Source organism: Leuciscus leuciscus, assembly GCF_965113295.1.
Source record: "Leuciscus leuciscus genome assembly, chromosome: 1".
Classification (NCBI taxonomy): Eukaryota; Metazoa; Chordata; class Actinopteri; order Cypriniformes; family Leuciscidae; genus Leuciscus; species Leuciscus leuciscus.
Genome location: NC_138725.1, coordinates 55,182,439 through 55,202,745, shown reverse-complemented (window position 1 = coordinate 55,202,745; position 20,307 = coordinate 55,182,439). Strand labels below are relative to the sequence as shown.

The 20,307-nt window shown below is 37.9% G+C and overlaps 1 protein-coding gene across 11 annotated transcripts in view; it reads right to left on the bottom strand.

Moving 5' to 3' along the window:
- Positions 1 to 15,531: 15,531 nt before the first annotated feature.
- Positions 15,532 to 20,307, bottom strand: part of rbfox1 (RNA binding fox-1 homolog 1) — a 248,412-nt gene continuing 243,636 nt past the window's right edge. For all 11 annotated transcript variants that reach the window (XM_082142968.1, XM_082142962.1, XM_082142963.1 and 8 more), the window contains 2 exons: positions 19,183 to 19,258; positions 15,532 to 16,907 (listed from right to left, as the gene is read on the bottom strand). In XM_082142968.1, the coding sequence (XP_081999094.1) occupies position 16,907; positions 19,183 to 19,258 (77 nt within the window). In that variant the 3' untranslated portion in view covers positions 15,532 to 16,906. The remainder of the gene's footprint in view (positions 16,908 to 19,182; positions 19,259 to 20,307) is intronic.

The window sequence follows — 20,307 nt, the reverse complement described above, 5'->3', positions numbered from 1 at the left end:
TCAGAAATAGATTTTATATTATATTATTTTTATATTATGATTACTATTATAATATATGTGTGTATAAAACATCATTTTGCCTAGAAGTGTATCTTTAGTGTTAAACTTGTACTTTGAAGAGTTTCAATATGCCATGAAATCATTGAAACAACAACAACAACAACAAGTATCTTAACACGTCCAGGCACTGTTTTGAGGACAATCCAATGAGTAGAAATATCAGGTCAAGCATAAAAAGTAATGCTATTTCAGAGCAGAACTAATGCTCCAATTCAAGTAGCTTCCTTCTGAATATTTTAAGGGCTAGCTTTTTGAGGTTGACCTTGAACTCATCTCCTGTGGAGTCATTCAACCTTGAATACAGCGTTATCTGCAGACGCTTTGATTGTATTCACAGATGAGAAGCGCCACATTCTTTTTCTTTCTTTTTTTTCTGAGGCATTTTCTACGTTATGTGATTTGACATTATGCGATCTTTGTCTCTCTCTGCTGGTGGCCAGACGTCAGTGTCTTTTGAATTTTATAATTATTCCCACAATTTTTTTTAGGTTTTTGAAAGAAGTCTCTTATGCTCACCAAGGCTGCATTTATTTAATGAAAACATTACATTTACAGTAAAACAGAAACATTGTGAAATATTATTCCAATTTAAAATAGTTGTTTTCTATTTGAATATATTTATCTTTTTTAGATTTTAATATTTTAACTATCCTTTAAATTCATCAAAAGTGACAGCGAAGACATTCATAATGTTAAGCATTTAATAAATGCTTTAATAAATAAATTTAATAAATGCTGTTCATTCAACTTTCTATTCATTAAAGAATCCTGAAAAATCGGTTTGACTGTTTCTACAAAAATATTAAGCAGCTCAACTGTTTTCAACATTGATTATAATAATAAATATTGAGCAGCAAATTGTCAGAATAATTTCTGAAGGATCGTGTGACACTGAATAAATTACCATCACAGGAATAAATTACATAAAAAAAATATTCAAATAGAAAACAGTTCTTTTTATTTGTAATAATATTTCACAATATTACTGTTTTTACTGTATTTTTTTGCCCCATTGACTTTAATAGTAGCCTATGGAAAAAAAATAAGTCCGCGGTTTGGTTACTGACATTCTTCAAAATATCTTCTTTTGTGTTCAGCAGAAGAAAGAAATTCATACAGGTTTGGAACAGCTTGAGGGTGAGTATATGACAGATTTTTCATTGCTGGGTGAACTATCCCTTTAAAATTAGCCAACTAAAGTTCTTCAGTCAAGAGCAGTGAGGGAGAGCCTCTCGCCCTAAGTATAAGGCGTCATACAGATATCACAGGTCTTGAAGTGGGGGGTGGGCAAGCGCTTATTAGTCTGTATGCTGACGATATAATATTGTATTTGCGGAACTCTGAGAGATCAGTTCCCATTCTCCTCAATTTAATGACTTCTTTTGGGAGACTATCGGGGTATACAATTAATTGGTCAAAGAGTAACTTTATGCCTCTCTCTGATACTTTTACAGGCCTGTTTTTTTGGAGAATATTCTGCTTAAGATAGTTAGGGACAATTTGACGTATCTCGGACTGACAATCCCCAAAGATCCCAAATTAATATTTAAGTTAAACTTTGTGGAGTTTCTTTCTAAACTCAAAAGTAATATAGGGAATTGGAAAACTTTACCTTTGTCCATGATTGGCCGTATAAATTCAATTAAAATGGTTTATCTTCCTAGATTCCTATATCTTTGTCAAAATCTCCCTCTTTTTCTTACCTCTGCTTTCTTTAAGGAACTGGATTCTATAATCTTGTCCTACGTTTGGAATTATAAGACCCACTGGATTTCTAAAAGTCATCTACAAAAATCCAAGTCTTCAGGTGGTCTGGGTATGCAAGTATTTAAACATTATTATTGGGCTGCCAATATTAGGGCTTTAATGTTCTGGCTGAAGGAGACACCGGGTAACCTGACCCCTGAGGCCCCCTTGTGGGTACAAATGGAGAATAACTTGGCTGTTGGCACCTCCTTAATGGCACTGCTGTTCTCCAAATTGGATAAGCCTAAAGAGTTGAATAAATTAAGTTTTGTTTTGAAAAATTCAGTAAAAATCATTTTTGTCCCTGCCGGAGACCTCTGTTCATATGCCAATTTGCTACAATCATTCCTTTTTACCCCCATGGTCTAATATAACTTACCATGTCTGGAGGAAGAAGGGTTCCATTAAAGATCTTTATGTTGAAGGGCGGTTTGCATCTTTTGATCAGTTAAGAGAGAAATTTGCCTCACGCACATTTTTTTCACTATTTACAAATCAGAATGTTAGGTCCAAAATTTGTCATTTTGAACTCCTCCCGGAGAAGCATGTCTTTTTCGATGTTCTTTTTAATCCTCCTGACTCTAGGCATCTTATTTCTAAATTTGATAAGAAAACCTAGGAGTTGAACTCTCCGAAGATACGTGGGACAGGTGCTTGGCTACGATACATGCCTGTTCAGTCAATAGCAAACGCCAACTGATCCAATTCAAAGTTATCCACCGCTTGCATTACACTAAAGCCGAATTGCATAAAATTTTCCCCTCTTTTTCACCAATGCGTGACAGGTGTAAGGTGGCAGAGGATACAGCCTCTCATGCTTTCTGGTTTTGCCCTTTATTGTTTGGATTTTGGTCAAGCATTTTTGACTGGTACTCCAAGGCTTACAGTAAGCCTCTTTCACCGGATGCTGAACTCACCATCTTCGGCTTCTCACAGCGCACTTCCTGCCTTTCAGGTGCATTGCAACAGTCCCTAATGCTGGGCATGGTCGTGGCTAAGAGACTTGTGCTTAAGAAATGGAAATCATCCTCACCCCCTTCCTTCCAGATGTGAATTATGGACATGATCTCTGTCATACAGATGGAAAGACTTCGATTTTTGAGGACTGATTCTATTGAAAGATTTTCTGCTGTTTGGGGTTCATTTCTCGGGCATTTGGACAAGTTGACAACTCAGTCGGCCTCCAGTGACTTCTCTAAGGTTTAAACTGCATATCCCTTCTGGACACCTAGACTGTTATGCAGCGTTTTACTAATGCACTTTTATATATTAGACCCAATGTATATTATTATAAAAAATATAAATAATAATAATAATAATCCTTTATTTTTATTTCTTCTTCTTTCTTGTGTGTACAGTCCGAGCCAGTGTTGTTTGTTCTGTGTTTTAAATTGAAAAATCCTTAAAATAAAGTATTCAAAAAAAAAGAGCAGTGAGAGATTTCTTTGTCTATTGTTTGCTGAACAGTGAAAACAGACAGCAGCAGGAATATTAGGCAGCTGTCACTTTAGGACATAATGCACTGATTCAATACACCGATATTGTACACATGCTTTGTCTTTCTCGACTGTTTACGTTCACTTAAGACATAACCATGTTTGGGATATAACCAGGGTATTTGCCAAGACAGGCATGTTGACAATTTTTGTGTGACTGTCCGTCCGTTCAAGCGCTAGAAGACTTAAAAGCACACTCAAATTAATATTCGAATGCTGTCTGAGACACAGCTTTCCGTGTGCGCACTCAAAACTTCTCACAGCACATGTAAGTTCTCTTTCGCTCTTCTTGTGCTTAAATGTTTAAATTGGCAAGACTTAAAAACATGCGCAAATGATCAACTTTTGTGACGATGCAGCACTGGCCGGACTGAGACAGTACCCTCAACTGTCCCAAGCATCTTTCATCCTGGCCCAAGCCCTGCCCAGCACTTTTGTTATTAGTTTGTGCCTCTCCAAATTAGCACTGATTGTCTGTTTAACTCTTCCCCTGCCAGCCACTGGAATTTTTTTAATAATTTTCAGAAAACTCTCATGGCCCACAGAATATTTTGTTGTATACATATCTGAACATGCAATATATCAGAAGAAAGAACAGAGCCTCTACTTTTAAAGAACAACAAAAGGAATCGTAAAGTAAGCATGCGTGAGTCTGTTATACTGATGCACAAACACACCCGTATGTGCACTCTCGACACACTGATCGCACATTGTATTTATGCACATTTACACATTTCAGTGCATCGCGTTTTTTCCATACACATACAGGGTAGTGTTTTTATCAGTTGTGTATGTTGTTGTGTTTAGTAATTCTGAATGGATCCATTTACTGTAGTAGGTATATGCAGTCAGGTCAAGGCGGCTGGTTTAGAGGCTTTTTTTGGCATCTCCATTTGGTCCTGTCCGGTATCGTCTAATGTAAACAAGCTCTTTGCTGTTGCACTGTACACAAATTATACACTGAAAAGTCTGTTTTCGGTATGTTTTTTTTTTTTCATTGGCTTTTTGATGTGCAGAAAAGAAGCGTGAAGTCCGCACACTGAAAATAGCAGCTCCAAAAAAAAAAGTATTTTGTAGTGCAACGTTTAGACCATCAGGTCTTCATCAGGCACACTTTTTGGTGTGCATAAATGCATTAATTATATGGACTCCTTATATCATTTGGTTATTTGGTTTCACAGTGCAGAAAATACATTGTGAGAATCGCCCTTCAATCTGAAGGTTTATAAAGCAAATGACAAAATGAATGTGTTAAACAAGATAAATGGTGTATGCCTAATTTCACGATAAGGGTGTGATTAATGATTAAAAATTGTTTGTGCTTTGGTTCTGCGTGACACTGCGGATGAATATAGTTATCCTACTGCTCATAAAACAGAAAACTCATGAATAGACACAGTAAATGCCAATGTAAATGTCATTGGCCAGGTAAGAGCTGTAAACCTCACTTCCCTGATCTCAAGAGGCGCTCTAGCGACTGACACTATAGGCTGCGGTCTTTAGCCTCCTTGTTAAAGCGCCCGGACTTAGAGACCACGGTTCGAATCCCGCTTGGAGCGGGTTCAGTAGGACCGGTTACACCAGCACAGCGCTACAACAAAGGTAATGAAATGACCCTTCACAATGCTTTACAATGAACTCTGTTAGAGTGCTTCATATGGCAATTTATCTGTTCAATAAAACACCTTACTCACCTGTTGAATAATAAAAACGCCATCTCTGCGTCGCTTTTACAACATTTAAAATCCCTCAGTTCTCGTCATCTCCGAAAAGCCAAGCCAATGTTGATTCTCGTTGTCCTGAACTGCTCCGAGACACGAAGGTTGAGGATCCAAACGCAGTATTTATTGAAAGGGTAATCCACAATCAAAGTCCAAAAACAGGCACTGGTCAAAACACAAGCAAACAATTCAAACATACACCAGGGCAGGAACTCAGGTAGACAGGGTCAATCCAGAAAACAGGCAACAGGGTCAAAACCAGGGAACAGATACTCAATAGAGTGCTCAGAAATGCAGTAGTGACACAAACTAGACTTCGCAATGAATGACTGAATTGACCAGGCTTTAGGGTGAGCTAATGATGCTTGATTGCTGTAAGCACCGATACACTGACAGCAATCAGGGATAATGAGGGCAGTGACTTCTGGTGTCCAAGTGTAGTCCATGTGTGAATGGCAATGAACAAGAGGGGAGTTCCCTCTGGTGGATATCAAGGGCACTCCAGCTGGTGATCGTGACATTCGTTTTATCTGTCACGTTCTCTTTTGCCCGCAGACTCTCCTCTGTTCAGCGGTTTTTCAAACGGGTGATTCCCCGGAGGTTCGAGATTTAGCTTCTCCATGTCAACCTTCATCGCTCGTTGTGACAACTAACCTATGCTGCTCCCACACCATACAAGCGTCATAGCTTTTTTTTTTACGAATATGACGAGACACGAATGGGAGAGTGACACATATACACAATTTCCCATGAAAACCACCCATTCAGGTCTAAAATATAAACACTTATAATAGGCTTACCATAGTGAATCAGGGCAAGACAAAAACACGCTTTCGAAGAAATATTAATTCATTATTCAAATGAATTTTGAACAAAGTTATATAGTGTACCTCTAAGTCAAGGTTTACTCAAAAAAAACAACCTTATTAACAATTTAAATTGAAGTAAATGCACATTGTTTAAAGATGTTTAAAAAAATGTACAGTAGGCTACAATGAGAAAAAAAAAGAAAAAAAAAATTGCAGTGTACTTTATTACGGTAATTACTGTCATAGTGTTTGTGTCACAATTCCTTACTTGGAGGATAAATAAGCAAGCAAGCAAGTAAATAAATAAATAAATAATATCAGCAGTTGAGGGGAACAAAGGTTTCCATTATATTACAAATGAATTTATTGTAATTATTGCAGTGTAGTTAAAGGATTATTCCTGACAGAAAAAAAATCACAAAAATCCACCTGGTGGCGGCTCAGGCCCAGCCCAACACAACACCGCGTGCATCACATCAGCCTTCCCCTGTTGTCTCCTCTTACTGCGGCAGGCCCTCACCTCACAGTAAACCCTGCGTATAAAGCAGCCTAAAGACAGTAGCTTTGAGAGATGATTATTTACCACGCTGCAAGAGCACAACCTCTAGCGGCCAAGCTGCTTTGTCGTAAAAAAATATATGAAAAGTGCGCGGGGTCTGCGCGCGAGGGCCAGAAGCAGCCGCACTTCACACTGGCATCAGTTACGCCGAGCAGTTTGCAAATAAACAAAGCTGCTGCCTCTCATAAATTCTGTGCGTAATTACGCACTGCAGATGCATGCGGGGAGGCGATGAGATGCAGGCAGACGTTATTTATCCCATGAAGTCGCTGATGCTGCAGACAAGATGGAGCTGATCAAATATTAAAGAGCAGCATATGGAGGTGCTGGGTGTGAGGAGGCCAACAGCAAGGTAGAAAGAGAGGAGAGAGAGAGAGAGAGAGAGAGAGAGAGAGAGAGAGAGAGAGAGAGAGAGAGAGAGAGAGAGGAGTGGGTGTGAGGCAGATAGGGAGGGAGAATAAGGGAGGGAGAATAAGGGAAGGAGTGGTGCGAGAGATGGAGGGAAAGAGTGCGCGTGAGGGAGTTAATGAGACAGAGAGGAGGAAAAAAGAGGCTAGATCGCTTGCCATGTCAAACCTCAGTCGACCTAGATGTCAACGGTATGGAGATGGGGCTTGTGAAGTAGCAACACTATTTGGGCAAAGGAGTCTGGAACTGATGGGATTGAGGCTGGGGAGCAGAAGGAGGAGGGAGCGGCCCTCATTTATTGTCATTACTAAGCATCACTTCTGTGTTTATGCTACTATGACACTGCTGCTTATGACATATGCCTACGTCACACTGCGCTGCTTTCCCATTGTTTTTCTACATAAACGCGCTAAACCGTTGTGCTTGCGTCGGTTGCAACGTCTCGCGCATTGCGCGGCGCTCAAGTTCAAATAAGTTGGCTAAACTTAAAAAACAACAACAACAACAACAACAACAACGCGTATTTAGTTTTTCTTTTATTTCACTGCCCTGCGTCTCGAGTTTTTAAGTGGAGAATAGTGGATATTCTTCAACACTTGCAGTTTTTTAACAGTCATTCTCTATATGACCGGCAGGTGGAGGAAGAACATTGAGAATGCACGTGGAGCACGTTCGCAGCTCTCAGCTAGGCTATGTGGAACAAGAGTGAGAGGGGTCAATGAGAAGAGCTAGTAAAACAAAAATAAATTACAATAGTGGTAATAAACTATTTTCATATAACTGACACCACAACACTATAGATAATAAAACCAATCAGCGTTTCATCTCACACTGGTAATATTTCATGAGAGAGCATTTATGGGATATTGAGCCATTGAATTGTGCATAACATGTGTTCCTGTAAAAACATAAGAATTATATTATATTGTGCTGCTAAAAGCATCCTGAGTGATGCACATGGAACTAAAGGTTGCTTTTTTATTGAAAGAGAAATGCGCACACACAAAGAAAAAATGTAAAAAAAAAAAAAAAAATGTCTTGTTTCCGAAAAGAAATGTTTAAGAAGGAGGGTTTGGTAAGAGGATGGAAGGGGAAAAAAAATTACTCAATAAACACAGTATTTTCTCGAATGTCTGCATATTATCAGACCATGATAATCAGATTTTCCATGCTCATGTATTCCATGCATTCAACAAAGGAATCACTGCTCACATTCTGAACTGCACAAATCAGATGCAAATCCCATGCATGAGATTTTATTAGACATGTGAGGACCATGATTTGTAACTAAATGTGCCAAAACAAATAAGCAAAGGCACACTGCAAGGGATTTCGTGAAGGTCTCGAGGGTTGTGTTCTAAAAAGTAGCCCACTAAAAGGGCACACAACTTTGCATGTAAATCCATAATTGACAACAATGTTTAAACCAAACCAGCTCAGTGCCCTTGGGAAAATGTGAACAGATGTTCTTGAACTCTACAAATAAAATGAGTGACAGCAGAAATAAAACAATGAGTATTTATATATATATATATATATATATATATATACTGAAGTCAAACTAAATGTGAGTAGTAAACTCTGTATTTAAATGAAGTACCTTTATGTAATGGATCATAGTAATGACAGAATCTATATTTAATAGATTTAATTTCAACGAAAATTACATGTCTGGACTGGATGAATAAAGTCTACAACATTTTCATTTTTGTCAAGAATACTGAAAAATGGCAGCTAGACATTAAGGGTTAATATTGCAGCATTAATGTAATTTTCACCATCAATAACAGCCTAGCCGACGCTACTTGACATATTAGAAGCCACATCACTTCCATCAGCTCCTAAGGCACTGTTACATAACCTCCCTGTAATGGCGATGGTTCATAGAAAAACTTGTAGATATATGTAAATATGCATCTCAATACGCACACCACAGAGACATGATTAAAAATATGGTTCTTCAGAGGGAGGTTCATTCTTACTATTAGAGGCCCTGTAGTATATACTGAGTCATTCTTCATAATGCTTGTGTTTACAGTAAGAGCAGTTCCCATGTGTGCACATTTGGCCTACTATCAACACTGCAAACTGAGCATACAAACAGTTTGAATAAAAACATAGCACTTTTTTTGTGCTAATGCAATTATATCCATATGCCTTTCCTAGTGCAGCTTTATACTGCAGATGTTCAAAATGTCTGAAGGCTCTTTTTGGAGAAGACACGAGTCACGACTCTCTTTGGTGTTTCAGCTAATCCTTTATCACTTCAGCTTTATAAAGATAAACTTGTTTCTGCCACCACAGGCATTTGCCAATTTAATAACCGATATTATGGTTTTGAACTAATGCCATTTTCTGTTTCCCAATATGGATACGTTAAATCATTTGATGCAAAGAGAATTGATATTTCTTCATCATAGCTCAGGCGCTCTGCGAAAACAATAAGACTCCTGCTATATTGTGAATAGCGATCGTTCTAATGCAATTATCATAACCATGGGCTACATAACAGTTAAGAAAACACATCAAATTAATCTAATCTAATCTAAACCATCTAATTATTTTTTTTTTTATTAAACAACAAGTGTCATTTAAATTATATTAATTTCGATATGTAAAACAGATATTTTATTATATGAAATGGACGAATTAAAAATACCTAAAAATAAATTACCATAGTTTTAATAATAAAAAAAATTAAAAAATGTATACTGTTATTCAGGAAGGATGCATTTAACTAATCAACATTTAATCCAGTGACAGTAAAGGCTTCTACATTGTTACAATTTTTTTAAGTAGTTTTTTTTAAACTTTCTATTCATCAAAGAATCCTTAAAAAAACTTTTCAAGATTGCAAGTAAGAAATGATTCCTGAGCACTAATCATCACATTCGAATGATTTCTGAAGGATCATGTGACACTGAAGACTCCTGAAAAACACGCTTTTCACTCAATAATAAATTACATGGAATAAAATACATTTTTAAATATATTAAAATATAAATTGCATTAATGTTTCACAATATTACAGTTTTTACAATATTTTTGATCAAATAAATGCAGCCTTGGTGAGCATTAGAGATTTCTTTCAAAAACACACCCCAAACGTTTGCATGGTAGCCTATAGTATATATGTCATCACGCTCCAAGTGTTTGATCATGTTGAAGGGCGTACACAAATACTGACAAGTAAACTAAACTGCCTTGCTTAGCATGTATGGGGTATGAATTTGTATTTCATCATATGGCTAGAACGCTATATTAACCAACCAGAACTAGGATTACCGTTTTTCATGAGTGCATTCAAATGGCAGAAGAAAGCTGAAAGATACAGTGTGCCTCAGCAGTTGAACTGTCTGTTTGATGTCTTCACACCGAGTGATGCGCATTAATGTTTGCATACATCACACTCACATCAGCTCTTTCTGCAGAGTGGCGATGTCATCTCAGGAATGCTGACAACAGGGATGGAAATTAGCACCCGCCACCAGCCAAATGCGGGTGATTTTGTGTTGTGGCGGGTAAACTCGCTTCACCTACCGGCCACCGTGGCGGGTAAATAAAAATATACTGTTTCACACAGACGGCGGACACTTTTAGAGGACATAAGTGTACGCTGAAATAAAGTCTTTCACCTCAGAAAAACGGACTTTCTTGTCCTGTCACGTCAGCCGTTATCCTGTGCTCGGAGCGCACACTCTTCAATTGCACGCGCAAATGCGGCGGCGCGCGCTGTGTATCGCCTCACTGTATATAAAGTGCACAAGAAACTACGAGCATGCAACGCCGTTACGTTGTAAATTACACAAAATAAAAGTAATGCAGGTATGATTTTCATTCTGTTCACCAGGAGCAGTTTCCATGGTTCATTAACAGTTATTGTTAATATTGTGTATTCACCATGGCAACTGTCGTTTCCATATTAACCCCAAAAATGCCACTTTATTTTTCTTTGTGTTATTTTTAATATTTTTTAAATGACTCTAGTGGCTCATACCAACATTGTATTAACAAAAACTAGTTTGGGACTGCTATTTAATAGCTTTAGCATAGGCCTAATGTTTATTTATTAGTACTAGTCTTTACTATTAGTCATATTCTTACAATTTATGTTAAGTAAAGGGGGACAGTACTTGTGTGTGTGGAAATAGCCGGTTTCAATAAAACTACTTGTGACATGTCATATTTGGCTTTGACTTTGACTGAACATTTGCTCTCACTTTGCGGAAAAAATATCGGGATATATATCGTATATCGATATTCAGCCTAAATAATCGGGATATGACTTTTGGTCCATATCGCCCAGCCCTAGTTTCATTGTTGGGACTAAAAACCTAAAACTGGAAGCCATAAAAGACCACGAATCATTCAAATGCCACATCCAGGTAAAAAAGAGAAATATATATAAGAGAGAAAGAGAAAATGTCAGTATTTCATTGAGACTTGAGATTAAATAAACTGCTTAAGTATTGTAGATCTTGTAGTATTAATTTTCACATGCAGTTACACATTGTCGGTTAAAAACAAGAAAGTGGCTGGTAAAAACATTGAGTGGCTGGTAGATTTTGAAATCCACCAGCCACAGTGGCCGGTGGACAAAAAAGTTAATTTCCATCCCTGGCTGACAAACACCACTGCACGTCACCTCACGTGAACGGCACAACATTCCAAGAGCTCCAGTAAAACAGAATCTAGCACACACGAAATCTTTGGCCTTTTGAAATTGAAAACGGCAGGTCGCATCACGCCGTTGGTGAATTCCACAGGGCTCCAGACGAATGAAAACAAGACCCAGGCATCTCAACATAGCTCTCATTTGCATTACGGGTCTGATGAGTCATTTGGAGACTCCGGATAAAGACAGGGCTGCGGGAGGAAGAGGAGGAGGGCGAAGAGCTTCCCTCGGCGGCGTGCAGTCGAGGCAAGGGTTCCCCTGCAGCAGTGTTTAGAGGCCTGGTGCCTAATCTCTGATGAAATGTCTATTATCAGAGACTCTGCGGGAGAAAGTAGAGCAGAACAGATATGATGGAGAGGCGATTAGCTTCTGCCCTGCTGCCTCCTGCTTCCCTCCAGCTCACTCAGTCATTCATTCATAATGTGCACCTCCTGTATCAGCCCGTGTCACGAGCGCAGAGAAAGTTTGCATGAAATCCAGCCGACTGGTGACAATTTAAGTGCAAGTGTCTGATAAAGCTCACACAGGCAAGAGGCTGCTAGGTGCAGTGCACAAATCTTAGATATGACAGTAAATCGTGCCGGTCGCGCTCGTGACGAATGGCTTCAGAGACACATTGTAAACTGCATTAGGATGGCAGTTTTTGTAATTATGAGTGTCGTGGCTTTTGGCCTTTTCCTCCAGGAGCCCAGTCCTCCTGTCTCTTTAATGAACACGTATAGCTACGTTTAAAATCTATCCCTGTATAACATTTAAAAACAGTGGCCGGGATCCACTAGAGGCCCTCAAGATATCCTAAGGCCAATTCATACCAAGAAAGATTACTATATTAGCGTTCACGCCAATGTATAAAAATGTTCTGTTTATTATAAGTGCATGCTGCATTTATGTCATCTGTCACTTTAAATGCGCGAGCTGTCGGGTGGATTCTGATTGGCTGTCAATGTTTTTATCGTTCATCAGCTGGAAAGAATAGTTCTGAAAGTGATATCAACTGTTCCTCTGTTTCGTTATTGTTATAGCTGTGGTGTAGACTTCACTATTATAAAATTGAAAAGATTATTATTAAAGCTTTTATAGTTAACGTCCTTGGTGTGAACAGGCTTTTAAAATAAAATAAGACAAAATAAGCTTTAAAAAAAGCTAAAACAACAAAATATCAAGATATTTCTTAATTGAACTCCTCCCCAAACTACTGGAATTCTTCAATGTAATAATTTTAATTGTGTGTATTTTAGGGCGAGACACTACAGACAAAATTTTGGGCTTTTTAGCTTTTCATAAAGTGTTTTTTGTTGTTGTTGTTTTTTGTTGTTTTTTTTAGACTAGAGGAAAGAAAACATCCAAAATACACTTTCAAGTGTATCTTTTATAGCACTTTACACAATTACAGTACATATCTCTAAAGGCCGTTTTCTCTAAATGATTTTTCTCTCCAGCACGGAGTCAGAAATCTCCACTTCAGCAGCACTTACATACACCACACTTTACAGTTTTATTCCTATCTATATTCTTAAGGGGTTTACAAAGGGGTTTGTTCATATATCATTTGCCTGATTTTATACATTTTACTCCTAAATGTATTAATTTTTTTCTGGCTGTTGATAGCATTTTATTGATTTATGGAGTGATAAAAAGAGATATCCAAAATCCCCTCTGTAAAAACTTTGACTAATATGTCAACAAAAAAATATTAAACAATAATTTTGAGTCTGTCTTTATATAACTGCATACTGTATATTTAAAAAAGATATGCAAATTAGTGCATATTTAATTAGATAATGCCTCCTTTGCATATTTAAACAACATTTCAGAAAACTTTTTTGTGCTATTCTAAATGTAATCAATCAACTGGGGATGCATGGTGATATCTATTAGTTAATTATTTTACCCATATATTCATCTGGGGTCTTCTTGCCTTAATTACTTATTTTAATTTTTAACACTTCTAATTTATGTGAATATAATTTTGAGTTTTAACATTTTTTACATTTTAATATTGTTGTAGACAGTTTTGGAGTCAAAAACTATGGTGTTATAAGATGCTTTTATAGTCTCAGTTGGTCTTCCAGCCTGGTCTGTTGATTGGTTATGGAGCAATTTTGGGCACTTTTCAGCTTTTCAGACAGGTTGGAAGACCAGGTTAAGAATAGGCTGGATGACCAGTTTAGACCAGGCAGCTATAGGACCACCAAACCATTGTAGACATCTGAATTCTTGTACAGTCTTACATAGAATCCAAAGCGTTTGAATCCTAGTGACAACTGTGATTTGTAAGTCTGCAGTGTTATGAGAGAGCGATGGTGAGAAAGCCAGCGTCCACTCACTCCAATCTGCATGATAATCAATCCAGACTCATTCAGCCAATCAGACTGAGCAAAGAGACCCAAATTACTTCATTTAATACGTGATTTAATTCAGAAACATAAATCATCACATTACTGACAGCTCTCATAGAGCCGGTGGGAAGGGGGACAGAGCGGCGAGCCGAGCGAGAGAGACTGAATTAAAACCTTCAGACCTCCTTTACCTCTCCCTGTGGACGTGGCAACATAATCTGAAGAGAATGTACATTTTTCATAATAGAATTAATAACCAATTTTAAATTATGTCCCAGACTTGTGACCCAAGATACGTTAATTATTGATCACCCATTTCTGTGAAGAGGTGTTGTAATTACCTAGCATAATGTGACTCCTTCATCACATTTAAACATTTATATTGCTTATCTTTCCAAGGAACCCCTGGCTAAGTTTTTCCAATTACACTGATCAAATCGAGAATGTGGGGTAATTCTTCTTTTCTTCAATTAGAACTATCTGTAGTATACATAATTTATAAAATACCATCATACCTTGGCGAAATGAGAGAAAGATAATGAATATCTGCTACTTACAGTTACGAGGGGCAGACAGGTTCAGGTTTGATGATGACGAGAGGGCCTCATCATTCTCCAAAGTAATGTTCTTCATACCATGTTCAGAATATTGTCATTTGTAGGGCCGTTATGCAAATGATGTTCCTCAGAACTTTTGTGAAAAATCTACAGCCATTTGTGATTTTGCGCCACTTTAACTGCACCCTAAAATAAGTCCATATTGTGTGTCATTCTTTTCTTTTGTAGAAATATCTGCAGTCCGGAGATGTTTCATAACCCTGAAAGTGTTAGGGATAACCTAATCAGACTGCAAGAATCCGATCTCGATTCTTCTTAAGGCCGTATAGATGACCACCTCAGACCTGGAAGCATCAATTCCTTTTAACCTCCTCAGATATGATCGTTTCCCCTTCGCCTTGAGCTATTCGATGCAATTTTAGACAATGAAATCAGATCAGAGGACAATCGCACTCCATCATCTGAATATGAGATCCACCCGGCATCGTGCAAAGAAATTCCAAGACAAATTCTCGTTATCTTGAGAAACTTTATTGATGGTTATTGTTATGCAGATCATAGTGCATGCACATACAATGACAAGGAGAAAGCCTGTCCACAACACGTACTTAAAGCAGAAAGAGCAGAATCACAGCAGTGGGTAAGATATTTTTGCCAGGTTGTGTGATGTGACGCACACAGTACACAAGAGGATATTTGCAGCCGGATAAATTGAAGCTGCTCTTTTGTTTGTATTTAATGCAATTGAAACTTTTATAAATACAAAATAAAGAAAAATGAGATATGTGACAAACACCTCTAATTAGGTATACTTGTAAACAACATGAAGGGAAGTCTTCGCGTATGCACAGCCAAGCTGCGACTCTTCAAGAACACCTTGACAGCTTGTTTGTGTAGCACTTGTAAATGACATAGTTATCATTATTCCTATTTACATATAGATATCTTTTTCACAAGTCATATATTTCTCAGTTTCTCGATAATCAAACAGTTTCAAAGTGTAAAGGCTGTGTTCTAGAAAATAATAGTACAAAGGATGTCACATTAAAAATGATATCAAAACGAAACACTTGGAAGAAGCAGAGAACCAAAAGAAAAGGACAACGGAACGTCTCACAAGTGAGAAGAAGTGGTGATGAAAAAATTGCAGGTTGTGTGTGCAAAATTGTACAGTTGACAAAAATACTATGATTATATCTACATAATGATTGCATTACTTGTAAAGTGTTGATATAAATCTGTGTATGATTCCATAAAAAATGAGACACCTTTCTCTAACAGTTGGTCTACCACACTAAATCTAAAACATTATACAGTTGTGTTTTTCGTATAAGAGAACATTTTCACTGCACAGATCAAATTTAATACACTGTTTATTTTTTCCCACTCTCATCTTGTACAAATAATCAGTTTCTTAACTTCTGAGAAAAAAAAAGAAAAAAGAAAAACAAGAAAAACAAGAAAAAAATATATATAACCGGCGCAACCGTCGCCATCTTTTTTTTTCTTTTTCGTGTTTCGTCTCTCCCGTATTATAAAAGTCAGCATTTATATCAATCGACGTACTGGAAGTACTGTAATATAAAAAGAACAACTCGTGGTAGGCCTAAACTAGCGAGGGTCTGACTTAAGGACTAGATAATAGTTAAACAGTAAAAGACTGTCATGATGAATTTTTGGGGAGTTTCTACGAGCTGCTATGTATAGTCTGAATATACACATTGAACACCCCAGGAACATAACCTTTGGCTTTGAGTAATGACTGATATAAGACAGCTTAAATAATCGATACCTCAGTGGTCTCTTTGACCGGCTCTGTCTTCTCTGCGCTCGGGGAACTACACCGACTTTACTGCCAGCCCCCGGGTCTTTCGGTCTTCCCACCACGCAGACGCCTGTATCTACGCCTACCCACAACCCCTTGCGCACTCTTCCTCTACGGCACAGAACCCAGAAGCGAAAAGAAACCAAAAGAAAGATGAAAGGCGATGTCAACGAAAGCGTAAACCACTGGACGACTCTAGTCACTTACACTCTTACAAAATATGATAACCCCGAAGTGACTTCAATATTTATCATACATAACTCATTTACATGATAAAGCCCTAACAATTTGTATCTTCTTATTTATTTTTTTTCATCTTTTTAAAATCTAGCAGCTCTCTAGATCACCACAGAAACCTCTACAGCCAACAATCTATGTAATCTTTAGAAATTAAAAACCCACAATATTAAAATACACAGCACAAAATATCTGAGGTATAAGATGAAAAATATCCGTTTTTGTCTTCTCTCTTAAGAGATGCTAAAATGATGCACTACTGCATGTATTGCAATACCCAGGCCTCTGAATTACTCCTCCTTTACCCCCACAGGAAGATTCTCAATAGGTTTTGAAAGGTTTTTTTTTTTTTTTAGTATGGCGCGAAACGACTGTATCCACCTCGGTATATACTAGCCTGCAAAGAAGAAAGAACGAGACCCACATCATCGGCGTGGCTTCTGGTCTTGGCATCAGTCAAGGGAGCGAAAGCATTCTGGAAGAGAAGCCACGGGTTTGGACACGTTTAATTGACACAGCTCAGAGGGGACCTCCGCTAGCATTCAGGCTATTTACCGTACATACCCCCCGGATGCAAACCAATCACGTTCCATCATGCAGCAAGCACACCGACACACCTCATGCCAGAAGAGATGCATTTAGCTACTTAAAAACGTGAAAGGGATGAAAGAATACATGAGTTATCAGAGCAAATAATAGAGCAACATATGTAGAGTTTCATACTCTGCAAAATCATTTTCTTAAAGGGTTAGTTCACCCAAAAATGAAATTTTTGTGATTAATTACTCACCCTCATGTCGTTTCAAACCTTTAAGACTTTCGTTCATCTTCGGAAACAAATGAAGATATTTTTGATGAAATCTGAGAGCTCTCTGATCCCACCATAAACAGCAATTTAATTACCACTTTCAAGGCCCAGAAAGCTAGTAAAGATATAGTTAGAATAGTCCATGTGATGAAGCGACAAGAATATTTGTGTGCGCAAAAAACAAAACAAAACAAAAACCAACTTTATCCAACAATTTATTCTCTTCCGTGTCAGTATTTGACTCTGTTCACGTTGTAAACACAGTGCAGTGCTTCCGGATGTCAGAACGGCGGCTCAGTATTGGCTGGATCCTGCGTCAGTATCACACGCATGCGTTGCTCACGTGAACAGCGTCAGAGACTGACATGGAAGAGAAGAAATTGTTGAATAAAGTTGTTATTTATTTATTTTGCGCAAAATGTATTTGCATCACTCATAACATAACATTTGAACCACTGGAGCCACATGACCTTTTTAAACGATATCTTTACTTCCTTTCTGGGCCTTGTGAAAGGGTCAGAAAGCTCCGGATTTTATCAAAAAATATCTTCATTTGTGTTTCGAAGACGAACGAAGGTCTTACAGGTCTGGAACGACATGAGGGTGAACAATTTATGACAGACATTTCATTTTCTAACCCTTTAACCTGTATTTTCGTCTTATCTTCAGGCAAAAATCTGTGAAAAGATTTGGTAAATTACCAAAAATAAAATAAAATATATCTGAGAAACTTTTTTATCCGAGTAAAAAAAAAAGTTAAAACATTTTTTTTTTTTTTGTGGTCACATACATTTTTTTTAGCAGTTTTGCAGGCAAAAAAAGGAAATATTTTGGTAATAGTGTAGATATTACCAAATCTAAGTGTAGATTTTGGTAATAGTGTCAGAAGTGATATAGCCTCGTGGGAAGTACTCTACTCCAACATCAGGCGAACTGAGATTAGCTTCCTGTCTAATCTTCACTGTGCTATACAATAAAGAAAGAAAAGAAAAAACTACAAAAAACAAAAACTACAAATAATGCTCGTCACTTTCAAAACCAGCAGTCCTCTGTTAGTCAATGCGTTGAATTAGCATGACAATTCTTTCGCCCTTACGTGAAATTCCCAATCCTATCGAAAATCTAAAATCCCAATTAGATTTCACCGGCAAAACTTTGCTGAGCAACGGTATATGTGACCACACCTTTAGAGAGGTTTATGCTTAAAACAAGAAAAAACTATTTTGCAAATGGTGTAAGAAAAATAAACCTTCAAATAATTAAATTTATATAAAAAAAAAATCTCTGAAAACAAGAGTGTTAATTTACACAGAAGTTTTAAGCAAGTTTACTGGAAAACTAGACAAAAATACAGATTAAGAAGTTGATCTTTGCAGTGTGCGTTTTGTATGCAATGTGGACATTTTGCGATCAAAAATCTACAAACAAGTCGCACATCGCAGTGGGCGCCCGGAGACTCCTGACGGTCTTCCTTGCACTCTTTCATCAATCCGTCTCTCCTCTGCTCGCTCCCTCTTTTAGCTGTTGCTACAGCACCACTTAGGTGATGGATTTAATTATCAAAATGACTAATTATTCCATTAAGGGGAGAGCACGGCTAGGTGATATTCACAAAATTAGAAATATAATAACTAACATGCACTACACTGCCAAGAAATTAAGACATTTATCACGTTTACTGGGAGGATTAATGTGGCATTTCAGCTGCCGTTAGCACAAGAGACAAATTCAATTAAGTTTAAGTGAGGAGATGTCAGCAGTGCTAAAATCCATGCAGGAGGAAAAGGTGGGAAGAAAAGGGAAAAGAATGAGCATACATGACAAGCGTGCACAGAGAAAAGAGCAGGGAAGGGATAAATAAAGGGGTAATGAGGAAAGAGAAAAAAGAGAGAGGAAACGAGGAGGAAGAGGCAGGTACAGAAAAAAAAAATGTCACGCTCACCATGGCACCAACGCTGTATGTGGCTGCTGGAGCAAGTGCGTGGTTGTAGGGGTCGGCAGCATAAACTCGTCCGTAACTGTGGAAACAAAGAGACGGTCAGATCGTGCCGGCAAGTTGAAAATCGCTCCTTTTCTATGCAAACACAAATGTCATACAGTCAATATACAACACCACGGACTGAAGCAACTACGTACTGTATGGTGATGATTTCAGAGTGTTTGGAAAATGACTATCAAATGAAGTCAGAGAGGAGAAGATCACATGGCTCTTGCAGTCATGCTGCACAGGGCAGAGGAAGACATCACTGTTTGAAAGTTGAAGGGAAAGTTGTGCAAGACATCATTAGATGCTCTTGCTCATTCTTATTCTGTGATTACGGGATGGCAGCGCTAACGGCAACATCCGTGTGTACATACAAGCTTTAGTAAATCCAAGTAGTTTTTTTCCAGTTCAATGCACTTGCACAAAAACCCTTCAATTTTTTCGTAGTTTAATTTAGGCATATTGATCAAAAAGGCAAAAAATACACCACAGGAGAAAAAAACCCCAAACAGACCAGAGATCAATGTTTTACAGTACTTGCCCAAAAAACAAAACATCTGTTCATTATCCTTGAAGAAAATGTTGCAGTTTAATGTGAATGTGAGCTTAATGTACTTTAAGTGTCTTTTATCCTGAGATCTCACGTTGTTCCCCCTCAAAATTCGAGTTAAAACAACCTGGAATATCTGCTGCTTCGAGCATTGTTTTGCATGCATGGTGTTTTTGGACCAACTCAAGAGACGATCAAAAGGCAGAGAATTTAGTCAATTTCCATATTCCGCCACTCCTGGCGATTAAGAAGTTAATCCACTGCAAATTAGTACAGACATTGTTATTCACTACACAGTCGCTCTGTCTTCATATTTCAATGCGCGGCCAAGTATTTTGTTTGACCTGCGTTATCTGTGTTTACAGGGGTTAGTTTTAATGAGTATGCAGTGCAGTGATCAAACCAGGGCTGCCTGCGCTCTTCAGGAGCTAAGATTGAAAAGGTGACCCCTAAGGATATAGCACCTGGTGAATTATTCCTAAAGAATTAGGTAAGGGGAAAACGCTGATTGGATGAGTAACCTGAAATGCAAG